The following is a 22,311-nucleotide window of genomic DNA, read 5'->3' as shown; positions in this document are numbered from 1 at the left end:
CTGTTCTACCAAATCCCTATTTATTTTGTTGAAAAAATTAACAATAGCTGCCTATAAGCAAGTGCACTTCAAGTCTATGCTTTCTAATTTCTAAAGCTAACATTCTTTCTACCTCCATTAAGGAGTAGAAGCTCTGTTCCATTTCATTAACAAGTTAAGGTCAGTCGCATCTGCTCATAAAGATGTAGGTGTAAAATTGTTCTCAACTGCCTCTAACAGCTAGACTCCTTAGTAGCACTTATATTGACATCTGTAGAAAATAGCTTTGTTTGCTACAAGGTAGTTTGAGGCACTATCTTCTTTAAAAATAATCTAACTTATCTGTGTAATGCCTATTGTTTGGTTCATGGTGGGAACACAATGCTCGTGTAGTTACATAGATTTTTCTCCCAGAATACTGTTAACCATTACTGTTAATGGAAGCTACATTTGTAGTTCTTAACATGACGGACGTGACAGAGTAAATGCTTTTATAGAGGAATTCAACTTCACTGGAAACCAAGGTAAATTAGCTTGGTATCAAAAGCAACCAGAAAAGAGACTGGCCTAGCAATTACAGATTTCAATAATTTTCACTTGAAGAAGGGAACTGTGCTTCCAAGGGAAATAATTCGATAATGGTTGACTGGCCAAGGAGTTATCTTGCAATTAGTTATTGGGGCTGTCATCCATCTGCTTAGTTGGCTTATAAGAAAGAGGCATGATAGATTGGAAAATAGGTGTCAGGTTAAAAAAAAAGTACAGCTTTTACACTAGTCTGCTTTAACGCACTACTCCATAATATTGTAAGCTTTTCTGTTTTGCAAACCTGAATGAGATTCAGACATAGAATCACTGAGATTTTTTTCAAAGTCACTTCCCAAAACTTCCTGGGAGTTATGTACGAGAACAAAAGAATCCTTACTTGTCTGCATTTAACTTACTAGGAATAGGTCTAAGGACGTCGGGAATGAGAATCTCCACCAAAGCCTGGTACATCCCATGGTCACAGTTACACATCCATTTCAGAATAGACTCATTTTTGCACAGAGTTATCAGCTTTGCTTTCGGAAGTCGGCTTTCTATTTCACTCAGATTGCTGGCGTGAATAAATGTCACAAATGAATAGATGGCAAATGAGGATAAAAAAAAAGAATAATGGGCTTTTAAAATATTTGTATTGAATAAAATACTATAGAGGTTAGACTATACCATCATTGCACTGGTGCCACATAGCTAGGATAAAGGGTTCCCCCCAAAGCTCTCTACTTACTTTCAAATTTTCTAAAGACATGTTGACTGGTTACTTTTTTTTTTTAATTAGGAAATGAGGAAGATGTCTACTGCAGTCACACGAATCAATAAAAATGGGAGCTATATGCAAAGAGGCTAAACCTCAAAAGAGCAGTTTGTGGTATATTTATATCATAGTCAAAATGTTAGCCTATCAAATTAAAGTTATCAGGAAAGGTTCACAACTGGTATACATATCTCTACATTATCAGATCTGTTCAATTACTATAGGAGATTAGTAAAGTTTTTGGATTCTGACCTGGATTCAGTAATGGTAGTGCCATCAGCTGGAGTGGAGGGAGAATAACGCCAGAAAGTTTGCCACAATTTTTCTATCAGGCTAAACTGAAGATTCACAACAACATCCAATATTGCCTAAAAAACACAAATCAAGGGTAGGTGACCTTCCTGTTGTATTTACATTAACCAAAAGGAGTAGAGGTTTACATCTGGTTCATAGATGAAAGAGAGCTGGTTTTTTGTTTTTGTTTTTTTTTTTGTAACTTAGCATAGTATAATGGTAAGATATAGGTATTTCTAGTCACTCTGGGTATTAGATGTTTCATCAGGAAATTTCTTCAGAACCTGCTAAAGATATATGACAGAACAAAGGAAAGTTGAACTACTAAAAAGACAAGGACATTCACTAAAGAAAACTATTTCCTTTCAAAATTAAAAATTCATCCAATGCTTTCAAAGATCTTTAGCTATTTTTTTGTAATTTGATCTCCCCACTCCACCCCCTCATCTTTTTAAATTTTTTGTTTCATCCACATCACCTCTTAAGTTTCATCCTGCCTTATGATTCTTGTCCTCCATATTTTCCTTTCCTTGCTACCATTCTTGTATTTTGCAAGTTCAGCAAGTTGTTATAATCCAACCTTTACTTCACATCATCCTGTCATAACTCATGTTCTCCCAGTACCATATCTGTTAGAAGCCTTTCCCTAGTCTCCCAGCTGCAATCACCTTCCCATCTGAGATAACATTCCACATACTCTATCTTCTATGTAGCTATTTTATTTGCATGCTTGTCACCTCTATTAGAACATATGCTCTTTGAGGGCAAGGATTGTCTTTGCTCTTCCGTACCCGTAGCATGGAGCTCAGTGCCTGATACACAGTAAGCACTTCATAAATGCCTTTTGATTCACTATCAAGGAAAACACATGTAGGTGCCTCTTGCATGTCTGTCATAACAAAAGCCAGTCTACCCAAGTCCACAGAGGTTTGGAACTAGGTTGGTTTCAGAGGGATGCATTTTTCAGGCACAGCAAGTCATAAGGACTGCTTGCTAAAGGATGGAGGCATTGCAGTCTACATTTGTGGAGGGGGTAGCAGGTAGCACACTGATGACATCACAGGTTCTCAAAGTACAGATGTAAGAAGCATTTAATGTGGAAGCTGTAAAGAGAGCACCAGCTGATGTGGTTCAGGGCTGCATGCTGGCAAGATTCAGAACAACACTTTTGATTCCACCCCTACTATTTTACTCTAGGATAGACAGAACCAGAAAGGCATACAGTAAAGGTTGCTGTGTCCCCCCTACTAGAATAGTGCTGCAGTAGGGCAGAAGGCATCATGACAACTGCCACACTTTAGTGCAATTAACACCCCAAATCCAACATCAGAAGAACCACTACACTCCAATGCAATTCAGTAAACAAGTATTGCCTTCTTGTGTACTAGGTGATGGGAAAACAAAAATAGGCCATCAACCCTAAGATTCTCTTATCAGGGAGCATTCTGTTGGTTCTTGCTTTCAGGATCAAATATCAAGCCTTATGTTTGGCTTTTATAACCAGTCACAACGTGGCCATTTTCTACCTTTCTGTTCTGCTTACCTTCTCTGCTCCTCTACACAGTTTAGGACCCAGTGATTCTGGCTTCCTTTCTTGTTACTTATATGTACTCTCTACCTTTTGACTTTGTGAATTTTCACTGGCTTTCTTCTTGGGCCTAGAATGTTCTTCTGATTCCTCTCCCCCTCCTTGCTTCCCTGGCTTCCTTCATCTCTCAACTCAGTTACCACACCTGCAAAAAGTCTTTTATAGTCCCTTTCAGTGCTAGTAATTTCTCTAGGAGACTACCTCTATTTTACCCTGTATATCTATATCTATATTCATCTCTCTCTCTCCCTCAAGTTTGTACATAGTTGTTTGTTTGCTGCTTCCATTGGAATGTGAGCTCCCTGAGGGCAGGGACAGTGTTTTTGTCTTTCTTTGTATCCCCAGTGTTTAGTACAGTGCCTGGCCCATAGTAGGTGCTTAATAAATGCTTGTTCACTCAACTTGATTTAATGGGCTATGTCTCTTAATAGCTATGATGGTGATATTCATATATGGAGACCTATGTATAAATGGTCATGATGTGATAAGGGTAAGTGAGATAAAGTACAAAGGTTTAAGTTCAAAGGCTTTTAGAAATCTGAGGAGGGTGAGGAAATGGGAGAGGCTTGATAGAGCAGCTGGCACATGAGTTGCTCCTTCAAGGAAGGTAAGAACCTTAACAGATGGAGATTGCGGAGAGGGTAAGACCATTCCATGCATGTGAAATACTAGGAGTAAAAATATCGAAAGAAAGAAGAAGGCAGGCCAGGAATGGGGAGTACAGAAAACACCAGTTTGGCTGGAGAACAGAACATATGAATGAGAGTAGTGTGTGAAAAAACCATGGATGATCAGGAACTATATGCAGTGTCAGGGTCAGGTCATATTTTATTCAATAATAATAATAGCTAACTTTATACAGTACTTGAAGGCTTAGTTAAACAAAATGGAGACACATTAAAGGTTTATGAGGAAAGATATAATCAAAGTGGTATATTAGGAAGATTTCTCAATCACTGATATGATGAATAGATTAGAGAAGGGAGATGGCCTTTTAGCCATTGTTTAAAATTCTATAGTAAAGAGAGGTAGCCTATTCCATTTTCAAATAGGTATAACTGTTAATAACTGTTAAGTATTTCCCCCTAGCATCAAGCCTAAATTTTCTTCTTGGAAACTTATACTCATTATTCTTAGTTCTACCATTTTGGAGTAAAACAGAATAAATCTAGTCTCTCTTCCACATGACAACATTTTAAAACTAAGAAGATACTCATTATGTCCTTCCCAAGTCTTCTTTTCTCTAGGCTAAAAATTCATTCCAGTTTCTCCAACTGATTCTCATGTGGGATGAACTCAAGGCCCTTAACTATTCTGAATATACTCCATTGTGTGACATCTCTAATTTACTAAAGTCTTATCTAAAATGAGACATTCAGAAGTAAGTATAATACTCCAGATGTGGTCAGACTAGGGTACAGGACAACAGGACTCCCATCAAGTGATCCTGGAATTCCTGTCTCTTAAAGCAGCCCAGGAGACTGATGTTCATGGCTAAGTAGGGTAGCTGGTAGGGATAAAGATGTAGGAGTTATCTGCTTAGAAGTAATAACGAGCTCTGACAGTGGATAAAGTTGACAATGAGGAGAGAAGGTAGCCAAGGACAGAGCCATGAAGTAGGGAAGAAAGTGAGAACAGAACAGGTTCTATAAAGATCAGGGAGGAATCTAAGGAGTGAAGTCACGAGGAACAACCATGCGTTCATCAAGGAATTAAGGATAGGAAGAAATGAAAGGGCTAGGGATCTTAATCACAGGGAGAAGTGTCAGAGTTCAGGACTTTGAAGGTAGTTTCAAGGGAAGAGACTGAAATTAAGTGAAGATGGGGATCACAGGAGTTGAATAGTTCAAGAAATGGTGAGAGTGGCACAACAGGAGGTTCATCATTGCAGATACTGAAGTTTCCAAAGAATGTGAGAGCAGGAAGGAGTAGAGAGGAAAACCATGAGCCAGTCCCCAAAGGAATACAGAAAGGTGAATGAGTGACCAGCAGGTTGGCGGAAGAGACAGATGAGGATCAAGGGAGGAAGGTCAGATGTCATAGATTTCAAAGGACATGACTTCCTTTCAAGATTATCTTCCATGTATGCCATTTATATCTTTTATGTATGTAGTTATTTGCATGTCGTCTCTTCCATTATGTTGTGAGCCCCTTGAAGGCAGGGATAGTTTTTGGTTTTCTTTGTATCTCCAGCGCTATGTACTTAGCACTATGTGCTTGACACATAGAGCTTAATAAATGCTAATTGACTGACAATAAACACATGCCCTTATTTAGGAACTGGCCTTAATTTCCTTTTTCTTAATTTAATGGGCCAATACCAACCTCTAGCTTCATCAAACATAGATGATTGCTTTAAAAATGGCCAATGGTTATATTAACTTTTGATTATTCTTTTTAAATCTCTCTATAGCATCCAAATTAATTTATAAATTAGCCTCAGGATAATAGCAGACATAAAACCTGAGAATTACTCCATTGTGCAAAAAAAAAGAAAGGAGTTTAGACTGAATGTATTTAATAATTTGGGCCCTAAGAACTGGTTGAATGACTGGAAAACTAATGTATCTGAAAGAAGTAGAGAAGAGCCTGGTTGGCTGGTGAACTTTGGGCTCTCTAGAAAGCCAATGTGGAGCCTTTAGACAAAGAAAAAAACCCACCCTAAATTTAGTGTTTATCTTATTTTTTCTGGATGTATAGATCAACACATATACATGATACAGATTCTTAAAGATTTCATATATAAAGACACTAAGTTCAATTTACAAATATAGAAAAAGATAATTTGAGGGAATACTCTTTCAGAAATCAGTGGGAAAATGTCATAAAAATATAAAAGTGACAATTGAGGGAAATAAATCATTTTTGATCTGATTTAACAAATAATTGAATTAATTTCAATATACACTTATTAAGCAACTACTATGTATAACGTATCATGCCCTTAAGGAGCTTGCTATCTAAAGGGAGGGATAGATATACAAGAAAATAGCACAAATTAGCAGTAAAGAAAGGACCAAGACAACAGTTTCTATGAAAATTTGAGAAGGAAGAGTTCACTTGCAGTTAGAGGAATCCAGGGAAGCTTCATGGGAGAGGTGACACCTGAGCTGGACCTTGAAGGAAGAAAAGGATTTCAATAGATGGAGATGAAGAGGGATGCATTCTAGACATGGTTGGGGATAGGGGGTTGGCAACCTGCAAGAATACAAAGAGGAAAGGGAATGCAAGTGGATGCAAAGAGGAAAGGGAACTGCAGAACAGCTAGTAATGTGGTTTGATTGAACTCTGTGTGTGTGTATGTGTGTGTGTGTGTGTGTGTGTGTGTGTGAAGGTGAAAATTTTGAAATAAGGCTGGAAAGGTAAGATATGGAGGACCTTAAATGTCAAGTTAAGGAATCTGTATATTATCTCACATACAATAGAGAGCCACAGAAAGTTTTGAGTAGAGCACCAACAAAATGAAATATATACATTAGATTATTTTGGCAGTGGTATGAAAAATGGATTATGGAGGAAAGAGAATGAAGGCAAGGATACCATTCAGAAAACCAGAGGAGAAGTTATCAGATGTAAACTTGGGTGGTAGCAGGGTGAATGGAGAAGAGGGGCAGATGTTAAAGAGATATTCAAAAGATACAATCAATAGGGTCTGACAATTGATTGGACATAAAGGGTGAAGGAGAAAAAGGAGCAAAAAGTGATTGAAGTTTTGACCTGCGGTGAATGGGAAGATGGTAGTACCATTGACAGAAGAATAAAAGTTCAAAAGCAAAACCGATTTTAGAGGAAAGAAGATGAGTTCAGTTTCACACAGGTAGAGTTTGAGATGCCAGTGGAGTATTCTGGTGGAGATTTGCCTAGCAGTCAGTTGAAGAGGAGAGGTAGGACCCAATCTCCAAGAGGTTGAGAGTAAAGACATAGATTGGAGAAGGCATCTGAATAGAAGTGGAGCTATGTAATATAATGCCAAAGAAAGGCAACTTCCCAAGGTTCAGAATACCAGCATAGGTGCTCTCCATTTTATTCAGTGCCAAACCAAGAACAGAGAAGATCAAAACATGACATCATTCAAAATACAGCATTTACTAAGTGTGATTAAATAATCTCCAAGTACTACCCCACCTCAGGACCTTCCATTCATTCAATCAATTACAAAGTCCCTGTTCTAAATACTACTCCACCCCTAGGCTGTACCTTCATTTGGTCCATCACAAAGCCCCTCTTCTCAAATGGATCTCAAATGGAGATTAGTTTCCAATCTAAGTAAAGTACATTCATTTGTTCAACCATAGAACACAAAAAGGTCAAAAGTTCCCCACCCCTGGATCACAATTGAATCTACCCCAGAGTTACATCAAGTTTAAGCACAGCACTTAATACCCAAATGGAGGTCTTTTCTTCATCTTGACAGGAGGCAAGTTCTCAGCAATCTTAGTTCCTGGGGAGACAAGGTTTAGCAAGGCCACAAGATACATTGCCAATCCCTTCATTAATTCATCCTCTGTCTGTAGAACAGTCCTAGAACCCCTGAAAACATTAGCAAAACCCTCTCCCAGGATTTCTGTAAACATACAACAAGAAAATCCTTCTTCAGGGCTTCTGAACCAACAGCAAGGTTCCCAGACCCCTGCAACAACAGCACTGTCCTTCACCAGTGGACAGTATTCACTCTGTCTGCAGGACAGTCTCCAGACCCCTGCAACAACAGCACTGTCCTTCACCAGTGGACAGTATTCACTCTCTGTCTGCAGGACAGTCTCAGGAGCTCTTAACCAACAGCCAGGTTCCAGAACTTCTTCAACAAAAGAACTGTCTTTCACCAGTGGACAAATATGGCAAAACAACATCAAAACAGACAAAGTACCAGCAAAACAACCATGTCTCCTCAGTCCTTGGCAGCTCAGGGGGCAGGTCTCAAAAGTCCAGGGCAATTCAAAGTGGCCCCCAGCAATTCTCTCAGTCTCTCTCTGCCTCCACGAGGTGCTGCTTCCAAAAAGTTCTTCTGCCTCTCTCTTGTCTCTCCAAATCTACATCACCAGCTACTCCCAGTTCAGGACTCTCTTTTTTACATCAACAAGTCCATCCCACAGGTGGGATTAACAAGCTCTGGGTTTTAACACAATCAATTTGAAAACCAAGCCAATACAGGGGAATCTTTACTAATTGCCATTACTATCACAAGCTATGAGATAACCAAGAGAAATACCATGGGAGAAAAAGTAGAAGGAAAAGAAAAAAGGCCCTACAACAAAATCTTAGAGACCATGTCTAAGAAGCAATAGGACAATGAACCAGTAAAGTATACTGGTGTAAGAAGAGCAAAGGAAGAATTGTGTCAAGATGCTAGAGGAGGAAAGTCAGTCCAGGAAGAGGGTTCAATGGTGTCAAATGCTGCAGAAAGGTTAAGGAGGTTGGGAATTTTAAAAAGGCCAATAAATCTGACAATTAAGGTAACCTTGGAGAGAAAAGTTTCAGCAGAGCATTGGCAGTAGAAAATTGTAGTTGTTGAGGAACTCTGTAAGTAGGTGTGGAGGAAATGGAAACACTGAGTGTACACTAATCTTTCTGTAAGTTTAATACCAAAGGGGAGGAGAAATATGAGGATAAGTCAAGCAGGTGACAGGGTCAATGGAAAAGAATAAAGGAAGCTTAAGAATGTTTATAAGCAATGGGTAAGAACTGAGTAGAGACAGTGTGAATCATAGAAAATAGCTTCATGGGGAGGGGGATAAGGATAAGAAAAAATGTATCAATAGCACAAGGGAAGGAGTTAGTTTGGCAAGAAGTAGGGTCACCTTGTCCTCTGGGAATGGAGCAAAGCTAGGATTTTGAAAAGAAAAGGATGGAAAATGAGAGAACTTAGAATGGACAGCTTCAATATTCTCATTAAAGTAGGAGGGAAGGGCATCTTCAGAGGTCAGTAGAGTGGTTCTGGAGGATGGAGTAGAACTAGGAGAGTTTGTAATAGCTGTGGTGGGAAGCCTGAGAGGGAGTCAGTCAGAAGGGAGTAGCAAGGTTCAGTAGCATGACTTTTTAGTGGACTCATTATGATTTCATTACTTCCTTAACAAAGAGGAATAACAAACAGAATAACAAGAATCTGAGAGATTTAAAAGTGAAAGATAGTGCCTTACTGAACTGCCTTACCATAGAGTCAAGATTGTAAAGGGAGAGAAGTGAAGCTAAAACAGACATAGCAGATTGGGGGAAAATAGAGGTCAATGAAGTACAGGGCAAAGGGCCAGATCAATTTTAGCAGTGGGAGAAATGAAAGGAGAGGAGATTATTAACAAAGAGGGCAATTTCAGAATTTGGGACCTTGAAGGTCAGATATAGCTTGGACTTGATAGTCTCTGAGGTCCCTTCTGACATTCCAGGATTTCTCTGTTTCTCTGGGTCTTTGAAATGCTGTACGTACACCAAAATTTTGCAAACCAAACCGTATTTTAATGTCCTAGGGAATTGGCATTTAAAGGAACCCTGTGATAAATCTTTCTGAAGAACACTTTTTGTGTTAGAAGCAAAGGAGAAGTGCACATTAATTGGGAAATGACTAAACAAGTTGTGATGCATGAATCTAATAAAATATTATCACAATATAAGAAATAAAAACTGCAAGAGCATGGGAAGACATATGAACGGCTGCAAAATGAAGTAAACAGAACCGTGAAAACAATATGCTCACAGACCATGACCAATGTAAATGAAAGGAACAATGATAATAAAGTAATAAAAACTGAATGCCATGAAATTACAATGACCAGACTTGGCCCCAAAGAAGAGAGGTGAGAGGTGGTAGATAAAGGGATAAAAATAGTAAAAATCATGTCACACTTTTTCGTTGTGTCAGCGAGTTTTGCTGAACTATTTTCCCATCTCTTTGTTATCAGGGATGCTTCTCTGGGAGGAGGTGAGAAAAGGGATAAATTGGGAAATGAAGGGGATATAAAAGCAAAAAGATAACAATTAAAATTTATTTGAAAAACTTTTTGCAGAACAAATCTTTATTTGTCTTTTGTTTAAATTCTACCCATAGGAAACAGAAAAATGCAAGAAAATGAGCAGTATTATCCTCTTCACTGAATGGAATGTGGCTTAAGGGAAAGGACCTTTTATTTAAAGGATCTATTATTTAAAAATAATTTCTGTTATTTACTCCCTGTCCTTGAGAAAATCACTTTGATTTTTTGAGCCTAAATTTTTTCATCCATAAAATAAATAAGATCTCTATGGTCCTTCCAATTCTAAATCTTATTATTGTTATAGGTGGAGGAGGATATGTTAACACTATTCTCTTAACTTAATTCCTATTAGAGAATTGAGCTATACCAAAAATGTCACTGAGAAAAACACAAGGATCAATAGGGAGATGAATTTTCACTGACTTTTCAGTTAAAATGGTCACTGTGGGGAATGATCGAGACAACCTGTTGAGATCACATGGAGAAGATCTTTTCCATGTGTTATGCTGATAATGTGAGAACTCGCTTTAACCCAGCACTTCGAAGAAGAATTCAGGTTTACTAAAGCATTTGTTTACTTCTGGAGTGGAAACCTCCCCCCGCCCCATTAAGGCTATGAGTTGAGAAATATCACTGCATATTGCACTGTTAGCTATTGGGAGTAAGATGTCCATTACAGCAAAAGGATTATATTCTAAGAGTGAGTCCATGAACAATATTGAAATAAAGATATCTAAATTTCAAATATAATCTTCTTTCAGAGAGAGAAGCATTCAAGAAAATCTTACAGGCAAAAGAAAATGTCCCACTCAGAAATTGGTAGCTATTACAACTCATCCAAGAGCAAATCATGCCCAGGATAGTGAGCTGGCACAACCGACCCCGCTGTAGGAAGCTTCCAAGTGGTCTTGTGTTAAGAACTCTGGATTTAGGACCAGAGGATCAAAGTTTTAATCACAGACTGCTATAGTTGGAAGCCACCTCGGACATCATCTTTTTCAACATGATGGAAAAATAATCATCCAATATTGCTGAAAGAACTCAGGGTCAGAGAGAACCCACTACATTCTGAAGCAGCCTAGCCCACTCTGAGATGATTCTGATCATTAGCAAATTAGCTAACTAAGGGTTAGCAGGTGCAAGCACTTGTCAAGCCCTGCCAGTGGGTCTGCCCTTACTTTTCTCTTGATGATTTGAGGGAAAAGACCAAGGGCTTCCCTTGAAAGCTCCCTGATCAGGGATTCCTGTGTCTTCCTCCTCAACCAACTTCCAGGTCATAGGAATATAGTACATCTGTGTGGAAAGGTAGATCTGTGATTTCATGGGTATAGGGAATTCCTTCTACACAGATCAGTGCCTGCTTTGAGGATACAGGACATTTTGTGAGACAGAGTCTTGACTTTATTTTATTGTGGGTTGTTTTTTTTTTTTTTTTGCTTTTGGGAGGGGGGAGGGCAGGGCAATTGGGATTAAGTGACTTGCCCAAGGCCACATGGCTAGTAAATGTTAAGTGTCCGAGGTTGGATTTGAACTCAGGTCCTCCTGACTCCAGGGCCAGTGCTCTATTCACTGCGCCACCTAGCTGCCCCCAGAGCGTTGACTTTTGAGTCAGCTGGCTTAAAATCTTCACTCTAGTCTTGACCTCTTGTCTGAATCTGAGCTTCTAGAATTCAGTATTCCTAGAAAATGGGGTATATGGAGTGGTAAGACTGATATGGAGTCAGGGGATCTCTTTTTAAATCCAAGTTATATAATTGAATACCTCTGTGATCTCTGGCAAACAATTTGATTTTGTTGGGTCCCATTTTATTCAACTATAAAATGAGTGGGTTGGACTAGAAAGAACCCTTTCCTGGTCATAGCAATCCACCAGGAAAATTTGCCCCTTAATAGACAGAAAACAATGAAAGTCATTCATAAGAAAAACAGGCTGTTTCTGCATGTGGTGAGTTCTCTATCACTGGAGGTTTTAGCAAGGAGAATCAAATGCTTATTGAACTGAATACAGTTCAAGTACCACTTATGAGAAAGATGTTGGTCTGTCCCATAAAGAGCCAGCCTGAAGGGAGCAAAGTAACTTTGATTTTTAGTGAAGAACTGATGAAGCGTAAGGTCCTTATAAATTCTGAAAGAAACTTCCAGGGATATTTTGAAGGATATTTCTATTCAGGTAGAGGTTGAGCTGTATGATCTTCGAGGTCCCTTTGATCACTGAAATTCTGTGATTCCCTTCCAGCCCTAAATCTTGGGATCCTATGACTTAAGATAAGTGTGTACATAAACATATACACACACACTCCATGTATATAGGCAAAAGCTTTTCCTTGTACCATATCAGCATTTCCTTGTGTCATATTTGTATGTCTATCTGTCTGTCTATCTATCTATCTATCTATCTATCTATCTATCTATCTGTGTACACATATATATGGGTGTATATATATGTATATATGTGTGTATGTACATACATTAACACACATATTGTATAAGTATATGTACATATTTATGTCATATATATGAATGACACAAGGAGAAACATGAGGAGAAGAGAAACCTCAGTGATCTCTGGAAGGAATAACTGTAACACATCATGGTCTGAGGAACATGGACAGCACAAGCTCTCCCAATTATTTTTCTTTCTTTTTTTGGATAGGGGAGAGCAGGGCAATTGGTATTAAGTGACTTGCTGAAGGTCACATGACAAAGGTCACACAAGGCTAGTAAGTGTTAAGTGTTGGAGGCTGGATTTGAACTCAGGTCCTCCTGACTTCAGGGCTTGTGCTCTATTCACTGCACCACCTAGCCACCCCTATCTCCCAATTATTTTAATCTATTCTCTTGGTAACCCTCACCTCTATAGTTAGGCAGGAAAAAAGCAAAGCAAAATCTCTTTTTTCCATAATCTGCTTGCAACTTAACTACTATCCTGCTACAGCTTTTTCCTGAACCTTATATTTACCACCAAATTGGGCTACCTTCCATCCTTATTCTTACATGGCCTTTTCTCATCTCTGTGACTCTGACCACACTGCCTCCTTGCCTACCTAGAAGATGTTCTCCCTTTCTCTTTGTCTGTTGAACTTGCTCCCTTCCTTTAACTTTCAACATCGGCACCAAGTCTTTTACAACTTTTGTGACTTTCCCTAACTGCCCTCCTCCTTGGATGAAGTCATTTTTCCAGCCTCAGATTCCTATGTTTTATTTGTCTTATGACTTCTACTTCTGCACCTTATTATTTGTGTGCCTATGTTCTATTCTACTTGATTGTTAAGCTCCTATAGACTAGGTTCTTTTTTTTTAAGCTACCAGTTCCTTGCACACAGTAAACCCCTGATAAGTATTTGTTGAATAGACTTTGTTCAATAAAGCATGAGGATCAGCTTCTCTCTTATGCAAGTGACATATCATTTGCTTTTAGCTAGCTGTTTTAGTATGGCTTAATTTGTTTGAAAAGTCTTACTTACCTCACAGTGCTCTCGATAAAGACTCTGCAGTGATTTGATATCCTCAAAGGTAGTACCATCTGGTAGAGAAGATATTTCAACTTCTCCAAACTCTGGAAGTGCTCTTGATGCATCTGTTACCATGACAACAGAATAGAAAAAAATTGTGCATGCTGCCAATTACAGTATAATGAGAAAAAAACTTAAGAATACAAAGGCTTTGTTTTTGTAAAGTCAGGGGGCCAAAAAGCCAAGACTTTTCATATTTTCATGTTGATATTTTACAACCAAAAATTAGCAGTAGGAAAAATATACAAGATAAGATAAGATGTGACCAGAACTCTAATGGTAACAAGACTGTCTTAGTTGTATAAGAGAGACAAAATGTTGTGGGTGATTTTTTTAACCGTAAAGTTTCACTAGAACTTTTAGAAATAGCATAGGGTTTCCCATTTTAGCAGCTGGTCCATACATATTTACTTAGTACATATGAATTAAAAAGTCCAACACAAATCCAGATCTTTACAAAAAAAATATTTAGCTAAGAAGGAGTCAAACCATCATGTTGTGAAGGACATATAACTTCAGCAGAAATAACTTCAGAGTAGAATTAGTTTGTCATGAACCATGATACTTTAAGAAAAACCTGCTGCTATTTTGTAGGTTTCACTAATATCTAATAGGAGTTTTATCTTAACATACCTAAAAACTGTTGATGATGCTGACTTTGGGCAATTACAGTTTGCTCAACAGATGTGCCTGTCTGTTGACCACTTCCCGTGAAACCATCTGCAACCCCATCCACTTTCTGCATAGGCTTGTACCTTAAAATATGGAATGAAAAAACAACAACAATAACAACAAACAAATTATTCCTTCAGTCTGCAAATGCACCACACAATGACTAAGGCACGTGACTTGAATCTGCCTTCCTTCATTGTTCGTGTTATAGAGATTTATCTAAGATAAAATAGACCTTGGAAAGTAGGTATAGAAAGACGTTTTCAATTCTGTGTTTCCCTGAGAAACTAACCAAAGTTGGGAAATCCAAGAACAAAGAATTAAAACAAAAAATTCCAAGGTCTTTTTTTAGGTTAAAAAAGCCTCAATCTGCTTGCTCATTGTGTCACAGAGGGGATTCTGGGTTTTCTAAGGCTATTTCTAAGGTGCACAAGCTGGATAGTTTTCAAGTATAGGTTTACAGACTGGTCATATGTTTTTACCTTGGGGTGGCAATGAAGTTTACCATTCTAGCCTAATGAAACTAGTGCCTATTGAAATGAGGCCTAAAATGTAGTAAGTACTTAATGAACACTTGTTGAGTTTAAGTACCACTTATGGTAAAGATGTTGGTCTATCCAGCCTGAAGGGGGCAAAGGAACTTTGATCCTTAGTAACTGAAAAGGTGGAGGGTCCTTATCAATTAATTCTACACAGTTCATTTCAGGAGGTTTCCCATCCTCATCAATTCACTGTGCTTAATTTGGCTTTAGTTTCATTATTTTCAGCTATGAATTTTTTACTTTGCTAATAAAACAGGCTGAACTTGTTTAACCAATTTAAATTAATGCAGTTTGGAATTCATGAAGTTTAAACAAAAGAGGTGGAAGGAATTTAAATTATTTAGCCTAGAGAAGAGAAAGCTGAAACAACTTCCTACAGATTTCAATTATATGAAGCTTTATTATGAGATTATGGGGGTAATTATAAAATGGAGACCAGCTGTTTTCTGATTATACTTCTTTATTGTCTATGCATCTAGCAAGTATACTATGGATGTAAAATGACCACAAATTTCAAAACTGGCACGGAATTTTAGGTTAGACAAAAAGGACTTTATATAACTTCTTGTTTGTGTTTATATAGAATAAATGAGCTCTTTATCTCAGCGGCACTATGGAATGCTGCTGTTGATGTAGTTGGTGGTAAGACAATTCTTAAATTCTTAAGGAAGATAGTGAAATAGTTTTCCTTGGAGTTATATTAATATTAGCTATATCATTGAGATGATGATCATATTAGAAGTGGAAGCACACATTTACATGCAAGCTCTATTGCTTGCAAAGCAATTTCAGTAAGTTGTTTCCTTTGAGACTCACAACAACCTTGTGAGATGTCTAGTTTCCTCATTTTATATAAGGGACGTATATGTGGTAGAAAGAGCTCTGGACTTGGGGTCAGAAGACCCTTGCCCCATGATGAGGGTTATGGTTCTTCACTAAACATATCTGACTCCCCCTCCCCGCCCCAGGGGATGAGATACTACTACTTTATCTCCTTCACAAGGTTGTTGTAAACAAAGTGCTTCCTAAATTGTAAAGCATTACATAACTGTGAGCTGTCATTAAGAAGAGGAAATAATCTCATGGAAGTTGACTGGCCCAAAGTTACCCAGCTTAGTAAGGAATGGGGCTGAGCCTTAAACCCAAATGTCTTGATTACAAGTTCAGTGCTATTTCAACTAACACCACACATGCCTCTGACAATATCAACAATAGAACTATATTAATAAGGAGATAAATATTGGTATTTATAACAGTTCTTCACAGGTGTAAGATAATGGAACATAGGACATTAAGGATTTCTTCAAACCTAATCTTGTAGAAAAGGAAGCAGCAAGTAGGAGAAAAATAATTTTTATGGAGCTCAGATATTAATTTTGATTTTTCATTAAACGACCTCTTTTCTAAATGTTAGATAAACATTTTTGAATGAATTTTAAGGCTAAAATTCATTGCTGCTGAAACTAGCTAAAAACAAAATCAAATAAATATTTACTGTGTCTATGTTGTATGAAAAACTGATGTACAAAATCAAATAAATATTTATTGTGCCCATGTTGTATGTATTCTTTTATAAGGGTGTACATAAGTTGAATATTTGTGAACTGAATTATGCTTTCCCACTGACTTACACTATAAACTGGGGATGCTTTATTTTCATTCTGACTGATTTTCTACTGGCAATGGCTCTTGCCATTGAAACATAACTTTAAATTTTTCTGCCTCCTACTACTCTGTCAAGTAATTCATCATCTGTAAGTACACACTTGACTGCAAACACTAGGGGAGCTCACTATTTAAAGGAAGTCTTCTTGGATTTTTTTTTTTGAATAAGATAAATCATCACCTCCATAAATTATGTTTGAAATATTCAAAGGTCTTGGTTGGCATTTTTATAAAGTGGAGTAAACCCAGACCATATCAGAAAATCTGTGGTGCCAAAAAAAAAAAAAAGACCTGTTCTGTTGCTAATGAAGAAACAGCTCTTGGTTTTAAAATTAGTAAGAAGCAAATGATAATTTTAACAGCTTGCAACTCCATGGGTAACCACCAGCTAAAGTTGTTAATGATTAAGAAATCAAAGAAAATCTAATGGTTTAATAACTTAGTGTATGCATGAAACCTGTCACTAAAATATAAAACTTGGAAGGTTATTAGGAATTTTTTTCAATACGGAGCTCATCATAGCTGTTACATGGAATTTGGAGAGTTATAACTCTACTTTGAAAGCACCATTGAAAACAGACAATATGACTATGCATGGATACTAAAACATCATAACGGAAGGCAGAAAGTGGCATATACTTACCACCAGAATTGCCAAATTAACTTCTCTACACTAATCAAGGCTATGGGTAAAAATTCATACCAAAGTTTTTAAAGTAGTTGAAGTTGCATGTAGGAAAAACAAAACCATCACTGAATAGACAAAAAGGCATCACAATCCCAGTCTGTTTCACTCTTTATTGTGTGACCCTGGACAGGGTACTTAACTCTCTTCTGGGCCTCAGTTTTCTCATTTGCAAAATGAGGGAATTGAAGTCAGCTCTAAATCTGTGATCCTATGAACCATCCTAAATAATTACATGATTTATAGCCACAGATTAAAAAAGCTGTTTTCACTAACCAAGTTTCACTAACCAATCTTAACCTCCCAGGTATAATGCATAAGTTTTTTTTTTGAAGACTGTCCCAGTAAAGTGATAAGCATTTTAGATGTGACTGTGGTGACAAAACCTCAGTCAATAACAGAACTCAGTAAAAAAAATGGTGAATTAGGTGACTTTCAATATCCAGAAAAGCAAATGATATCCTAGGTAGTGAATTTGAAGTATGGTAGAAAGAACTCTTGAGTTGGAGTTAGAGAATTCAAGTCCTGGCTCTCCCACTTTTTACCTGTGTGACTACAGTAAGTCACTTTATTACTCAGGTCCTTAGTTTCCTTATCTTTAAAGAGGGAAAATTGGACTAGAGGACCTCTCCCTTCCATCTCTAAATAGAGGAAATTCTTTGTAAATAATAGTGTTGTTAACTCCCAGCTTTAGTCCTTTCTCTTAGTAGTCCTTTCAGTTCATTTTGTAGTGATTTTACTGTCCATGGGCAATCTCTACTAATAAGTAGTTAGGCAGGAGAGAAAAAAGTAAGATCCAAACCTATCAATTTTGTTTATTAACAATAGGTTTAACGTAGGTTTTGATTAAAGGGAAAACTGAAACCATTGGCTAAAATAAATTCTTTGTCTTATCAATGGATTTTACTTATTTTGTGTCTTTAACTGAAGAGCGGTAGCATGATGTAGGGACTTAGGAAAATGGCCTTACAGATAGGAAAATAGGGGATCAAGTCCCTCTCCTGACACAAAATGGCAGTGTGACCCTGGGTGATTCAACTGTGTTTTAGGTAATCCTCTAAAGCCATAAGCTAACACTTTTTGTAGCACTTTAAGGTTTGCAAAGCATTTTATGTATCTTATTTCATTTTATCCCCATAATCTTCCTGAAAGGTAGATGTGCTTATCACTCCCCCTTTTGTATGAGAAAGAGACGTTAAGTGGTTTGTCTAGGGTCCCAAGGCTAGTAAGTATATGAGATAGGATTGGAACTGAGGTCTTCCTGCTTGCAAGACTGTTACTTTGTCCACTATGGTGCCTAGCTGTAAGTTGTAGAGATGGCAAAACTACATTAGTAGAGGGAATTTCTGATATCAATGAAATTCCAATTCCAGTTGTTTCTATCCCTATCCTTTTCTGACTCAATGTTGTGGATAATTATACAATTAAAACTATACAGCATACAATCTTGCTATAAGTTGTTTTTGTCCCTAGCCTTAAATCCCTTTTTTTAACCTCTGTTTCCTTCCACATTTATTCCTGCTGCATGGGGCCCAGGAGAATTGGGTTCCTTGTTGGGGTGGCAACTTGCCTCTCTCCTCCCATCTTGACATCCCCAGCAACAAATGTATCCTTAAGACCTTATCTATGGAGAAACAAAAGACTGACCCCCCCCTCCTCTGGTAAGAAAACCAAAAAATTTGATTTATTTTATGGTCTTCAATAGGAATTCTGTATATATTTCATCAAAACAGGATGATGTCTAAAGTTGATCTTAACGCTGAAATCCTTTCAAGAATTTTTTAAAAAGATTTTAAATTAAGATATTTATATTAGTTTTTAAAAATTAAAAATGAGCTATATTTTTGCAAAGGGAAATTTTACTTAGAATAAGTAATAGCAAATCCTACACTATAGTACTATAGGAAAGCATATACTTCTATGGAGATTATAAAACTACAATAGGGAATCAATGATGTTCTAAGAAACACTGTTACAGGTTGGATCATTTAGTTATTTTTAGTTCTTCTGACTTCAATGGAAAATGTGATCATTACATCAGGGACTGCTTCAGAGGCAGAGTGAACACTAAGGCTTTCAGCATCAACATTTCTTACCTGCATACTAAAGTAAGCTGCTCAGGTGCCATATCACCCGACTATTATCCATCCCTGGAGGTTAATTCAACTCAGACTCAGCCTTTGGAATAACAGCTTGGAATGTTTCTAAGAAGATTTGCTGTTGTCCAGGGACATTCCTTCTTGGGAGTCCCTCAGAAAGCTGGGGATGGTTCTGAGACTGCATGAGAATTTGGCACCTGCTCTAGAGACAGATTTGGTTCTCCCAAGGTTGGGGATGGCCCAGAACCAGATTCTCCTGGTCTAATTCCATGCCAATGAGGTTGGATAGGAACTGGATTGGCTTCTACAGGTATCATCAGATAGAACACACACATGCACATCTGTCTAAATGCATTCCTCTCCTTCAGGTCATATTCCTGATTCCAATACAAGACACTACCACCCTTGGAGAAATGTTTCTCAGGATCATAGCTCTAGAGCTAGAAGATAACTCAGCAGCTATCTAGACCAAACTTTTCATTTTACAGATGAGGAAACTGAGACCCAGGGATGTTAAGTGACTTGCTCCACTCTCACAAAGTTGCAGGTGAGATGTTGACCTGCACTAATAGATAGAGATTTGACACTGAATTCTCACATTGATGAAATCACAGCTATAACTCCCCACCCCAATAATGATACTATTGTTTCTGTGTAAACATAAATATCACATATTTGAAAACAACTTCTGTATTAATTTGAAAAAATAAAGATGTATAACAACAATAAAAAATTTTCATTTTCTTGCCAAGGCAACTAAGATTGCTGATCTTGCATATGACTTACTATATACTAAGCACTGTGTTAAACCCTGGAGATACAAAGAGAAGAGCAACCCCAGTCCTTATTCTCAAGGAACTCATGTTCTAGTGAAAGAATAAAACAATCTTTTTTTTCTTTTTGGAGGGCAATTGGTGTTTAAGTAACTTGCCCAAGGTCACATGGCTAGTTTTTGTCTTAAGTGTCTGAGGCTGGATTTGAACTCAGGTCCCTCTGACTCCAGGGCCAGTGCTCTATTCACTGAGCCACCTACCCACCCCAATAAAACAATTTATTAAATATGGTTATTATGTACTATGTGGGGATACACAGAAAAAAACAAAAGTAGTCTTGACCTCAAGGAGCTGATAGTCTAATGAGGAAGAAAACATATATAGGGGAATGGAGGGTAGGGAGGAGAAAACCTATTCTGGAGGGTGCAGGTCAGATAGAAGGCCTAGTCATTCTAAGGGTACAGAAGAAGTGTAGATAGCCAGGCCTCATGTATCTGACAGTCCAAATGAGGTTCCATATGAGTGAATTTTGCTGATAATTGAAACTTACCCCTTTTGAGTGTCTAAACTTAAAAAAAAAATTATCTGTTTTGGATTAAAATCTTTCTGAAAGATCAAAGCATTTTGGAGAGCAATTTTGAACTATGCCCAAAGGGCTATAAAAATATACATATCCTAGTGAATAAAGCACTGGCCCTGCTTAGTAGTCATGTGATTTTTGGGCAAGTCACTTAATCCCAATTGCCCTACAAAAAAAGAAAAGCAAAAAAAATGTACATACCCTTTGACCCAGCAGTACCACTTCTAGGGCTGTATACCAAAGAGATCATACAAATGGGGAAAAGACCCACATGTACAAAAATATTTATAGCAGCTCTTTTTGTGGTGGCCAAGAATTGGAAATTGAGGGGATGCTCATCAATTGGGGAATGGCTGAACAAGTTGTGGTATATGAATGTAATGGAGTACTATTGTGCTATAGGAAATGAGGAGCAGACAGACTTCATAATAATCTGGAAAGACTTATGAATTGATCCTGAACGAGGGGAACAGAAACAGGAGAATGTTGTATATGGTTATAGCCATATTGTGTGATGATTAACTTTGATAGACTTAGCTCTTCTCAGCAATGCAAGGTTCTAAGACAATTCCAAAAGGCTCATGATGGAAAATGCTATCCACATCCAGAGAAAGAATTACAGAGTCCGAATGTAGATTGAAGCATACTATTTGCTCTCTCTCTTTTTTGTTTTGTTTTGTTTCTTCTTTATCATGGTTCATTCTATTGGTTATAATTCTTCTTTACAACATGACTAATGTGAAAATATGTTTAACATGAATGTGTATGTAGAGACTATATCAGATTACACACTATATTGGGGAGAGGGAAAGGCAGGCAGGGGGAGAAAACTTATCACTCAAAAACTTGTGGAACTGAATGTTGTAAACCAAAAATAAACAAACATTTAAAAATAATTTTAAAAATCTTTGTAAAAATATTATACAGAGACGCAGAGGCAGGCCCGGAAGGCGGGGCTGGCAGAGGCAGGCCTAGAAGGGGCCTGATCAACTTAGAGGGCAAATTGTCCCACCAATCACAAGGGCTACTACGAGGCCTATCACCAAAGGGCTGGGACTGGAAAGAGCAAGGTAAGAAGCAAATACAGGGGTCCCTGTCCTGTACAGCAAATACTCCTGGGGCTACCACTTCATAGCCCAGAAATTAAAACAAAACAAAACAAAACAAAAACCAAACCCTATCAGGACTTCCAAAGACCAGGATGACAGAGTGAACCTCATCTGCTCCAACTCCCCCCCTCTGACCCTAAAAACATAGTAACTATTGCCCCAGGGCAAAACCCTCTATGTTAAAGGCTTGGGATCCCTAGAGGAAGGGCGTGGCTAGGGCCCTGTCCAAAATGGGTAGAATGCAGACTACAAAGACAAAGACTCTGGAGTCCTACTATCTTCAGAGGGAGGAACCAAACTCAGAGGGAGACAATGTGGACTCCACACCCATAGCTGAAACATCAATAGGGAATGGGTCCCAAGCATAGAAAGCTCTCCTAGATGAGATCAAAAGGAACTTTGAAAACGGAATGAAAGAGATAGAAGACAAAATGAATAATTCTCTCAAAACCAAAATAGCAGAATTAGAAAAACATTATAATGAAGAAAACATCTCTCTAAAAAGAAAAGTGTATGATATGGAAAAGGCGCTCCAAAAATTAACTAAG

General features: G+C 37.8%; 1 protein-coding gene across 2 annotated transcripts in view; it reads right to left on the bottom strand.

Annotated features, from left to right (window-relative positions):
• Positions 1-22,311, bottom strand: part of RFX3 (regulatory factor X3) — a 219,661-nt gene that overhangs the window by 48,107 nt on the left and 149,243 nt on the right. For both annotated transcript variants that reach the window (XM_069090794.1, XM_069090793.1), the window contains 4 exons: positions 14,272-14,393; positions 13,591-13,703; positions 1,532-1,647; positions 924-1,078 (listed from right to left, as the gene is read on the bottom strand). In XM_069090794.1, the coding sequence (XP_068946895.1) occupies positions 924-1,078; positions 1,532-1,647; positions 13,591-13,703; positions 14,272-14,393 (506 nt within the window). The remainder of the gene's footprint in view (positions 1-923; positions 1,079-1,531; positions 1,648-13,590; positions 13,704-14,271; positions 14,394-22,311) is intronic.

This window comes from Petaurus breviceps, unplaced genomic scaffold, assembly GCF_028583685.1.
Source record: "Petaurus breviceps papuanus isolate PSGF00001 unplaced genomic scaffold, PetGlider_PUasm1.0 187, whole genome shotgun sequence".
In the NCBI taxonomy this organism is placed as follows: Eukaryota; Metazoa; Chordata; class Mammalia; order Diprotodontia; family Petauridae; genus Petaurus; species Petaurus breviceps.
This window is presented reverse-complemented; position numbering and strand designations above follow the sequence as displayed.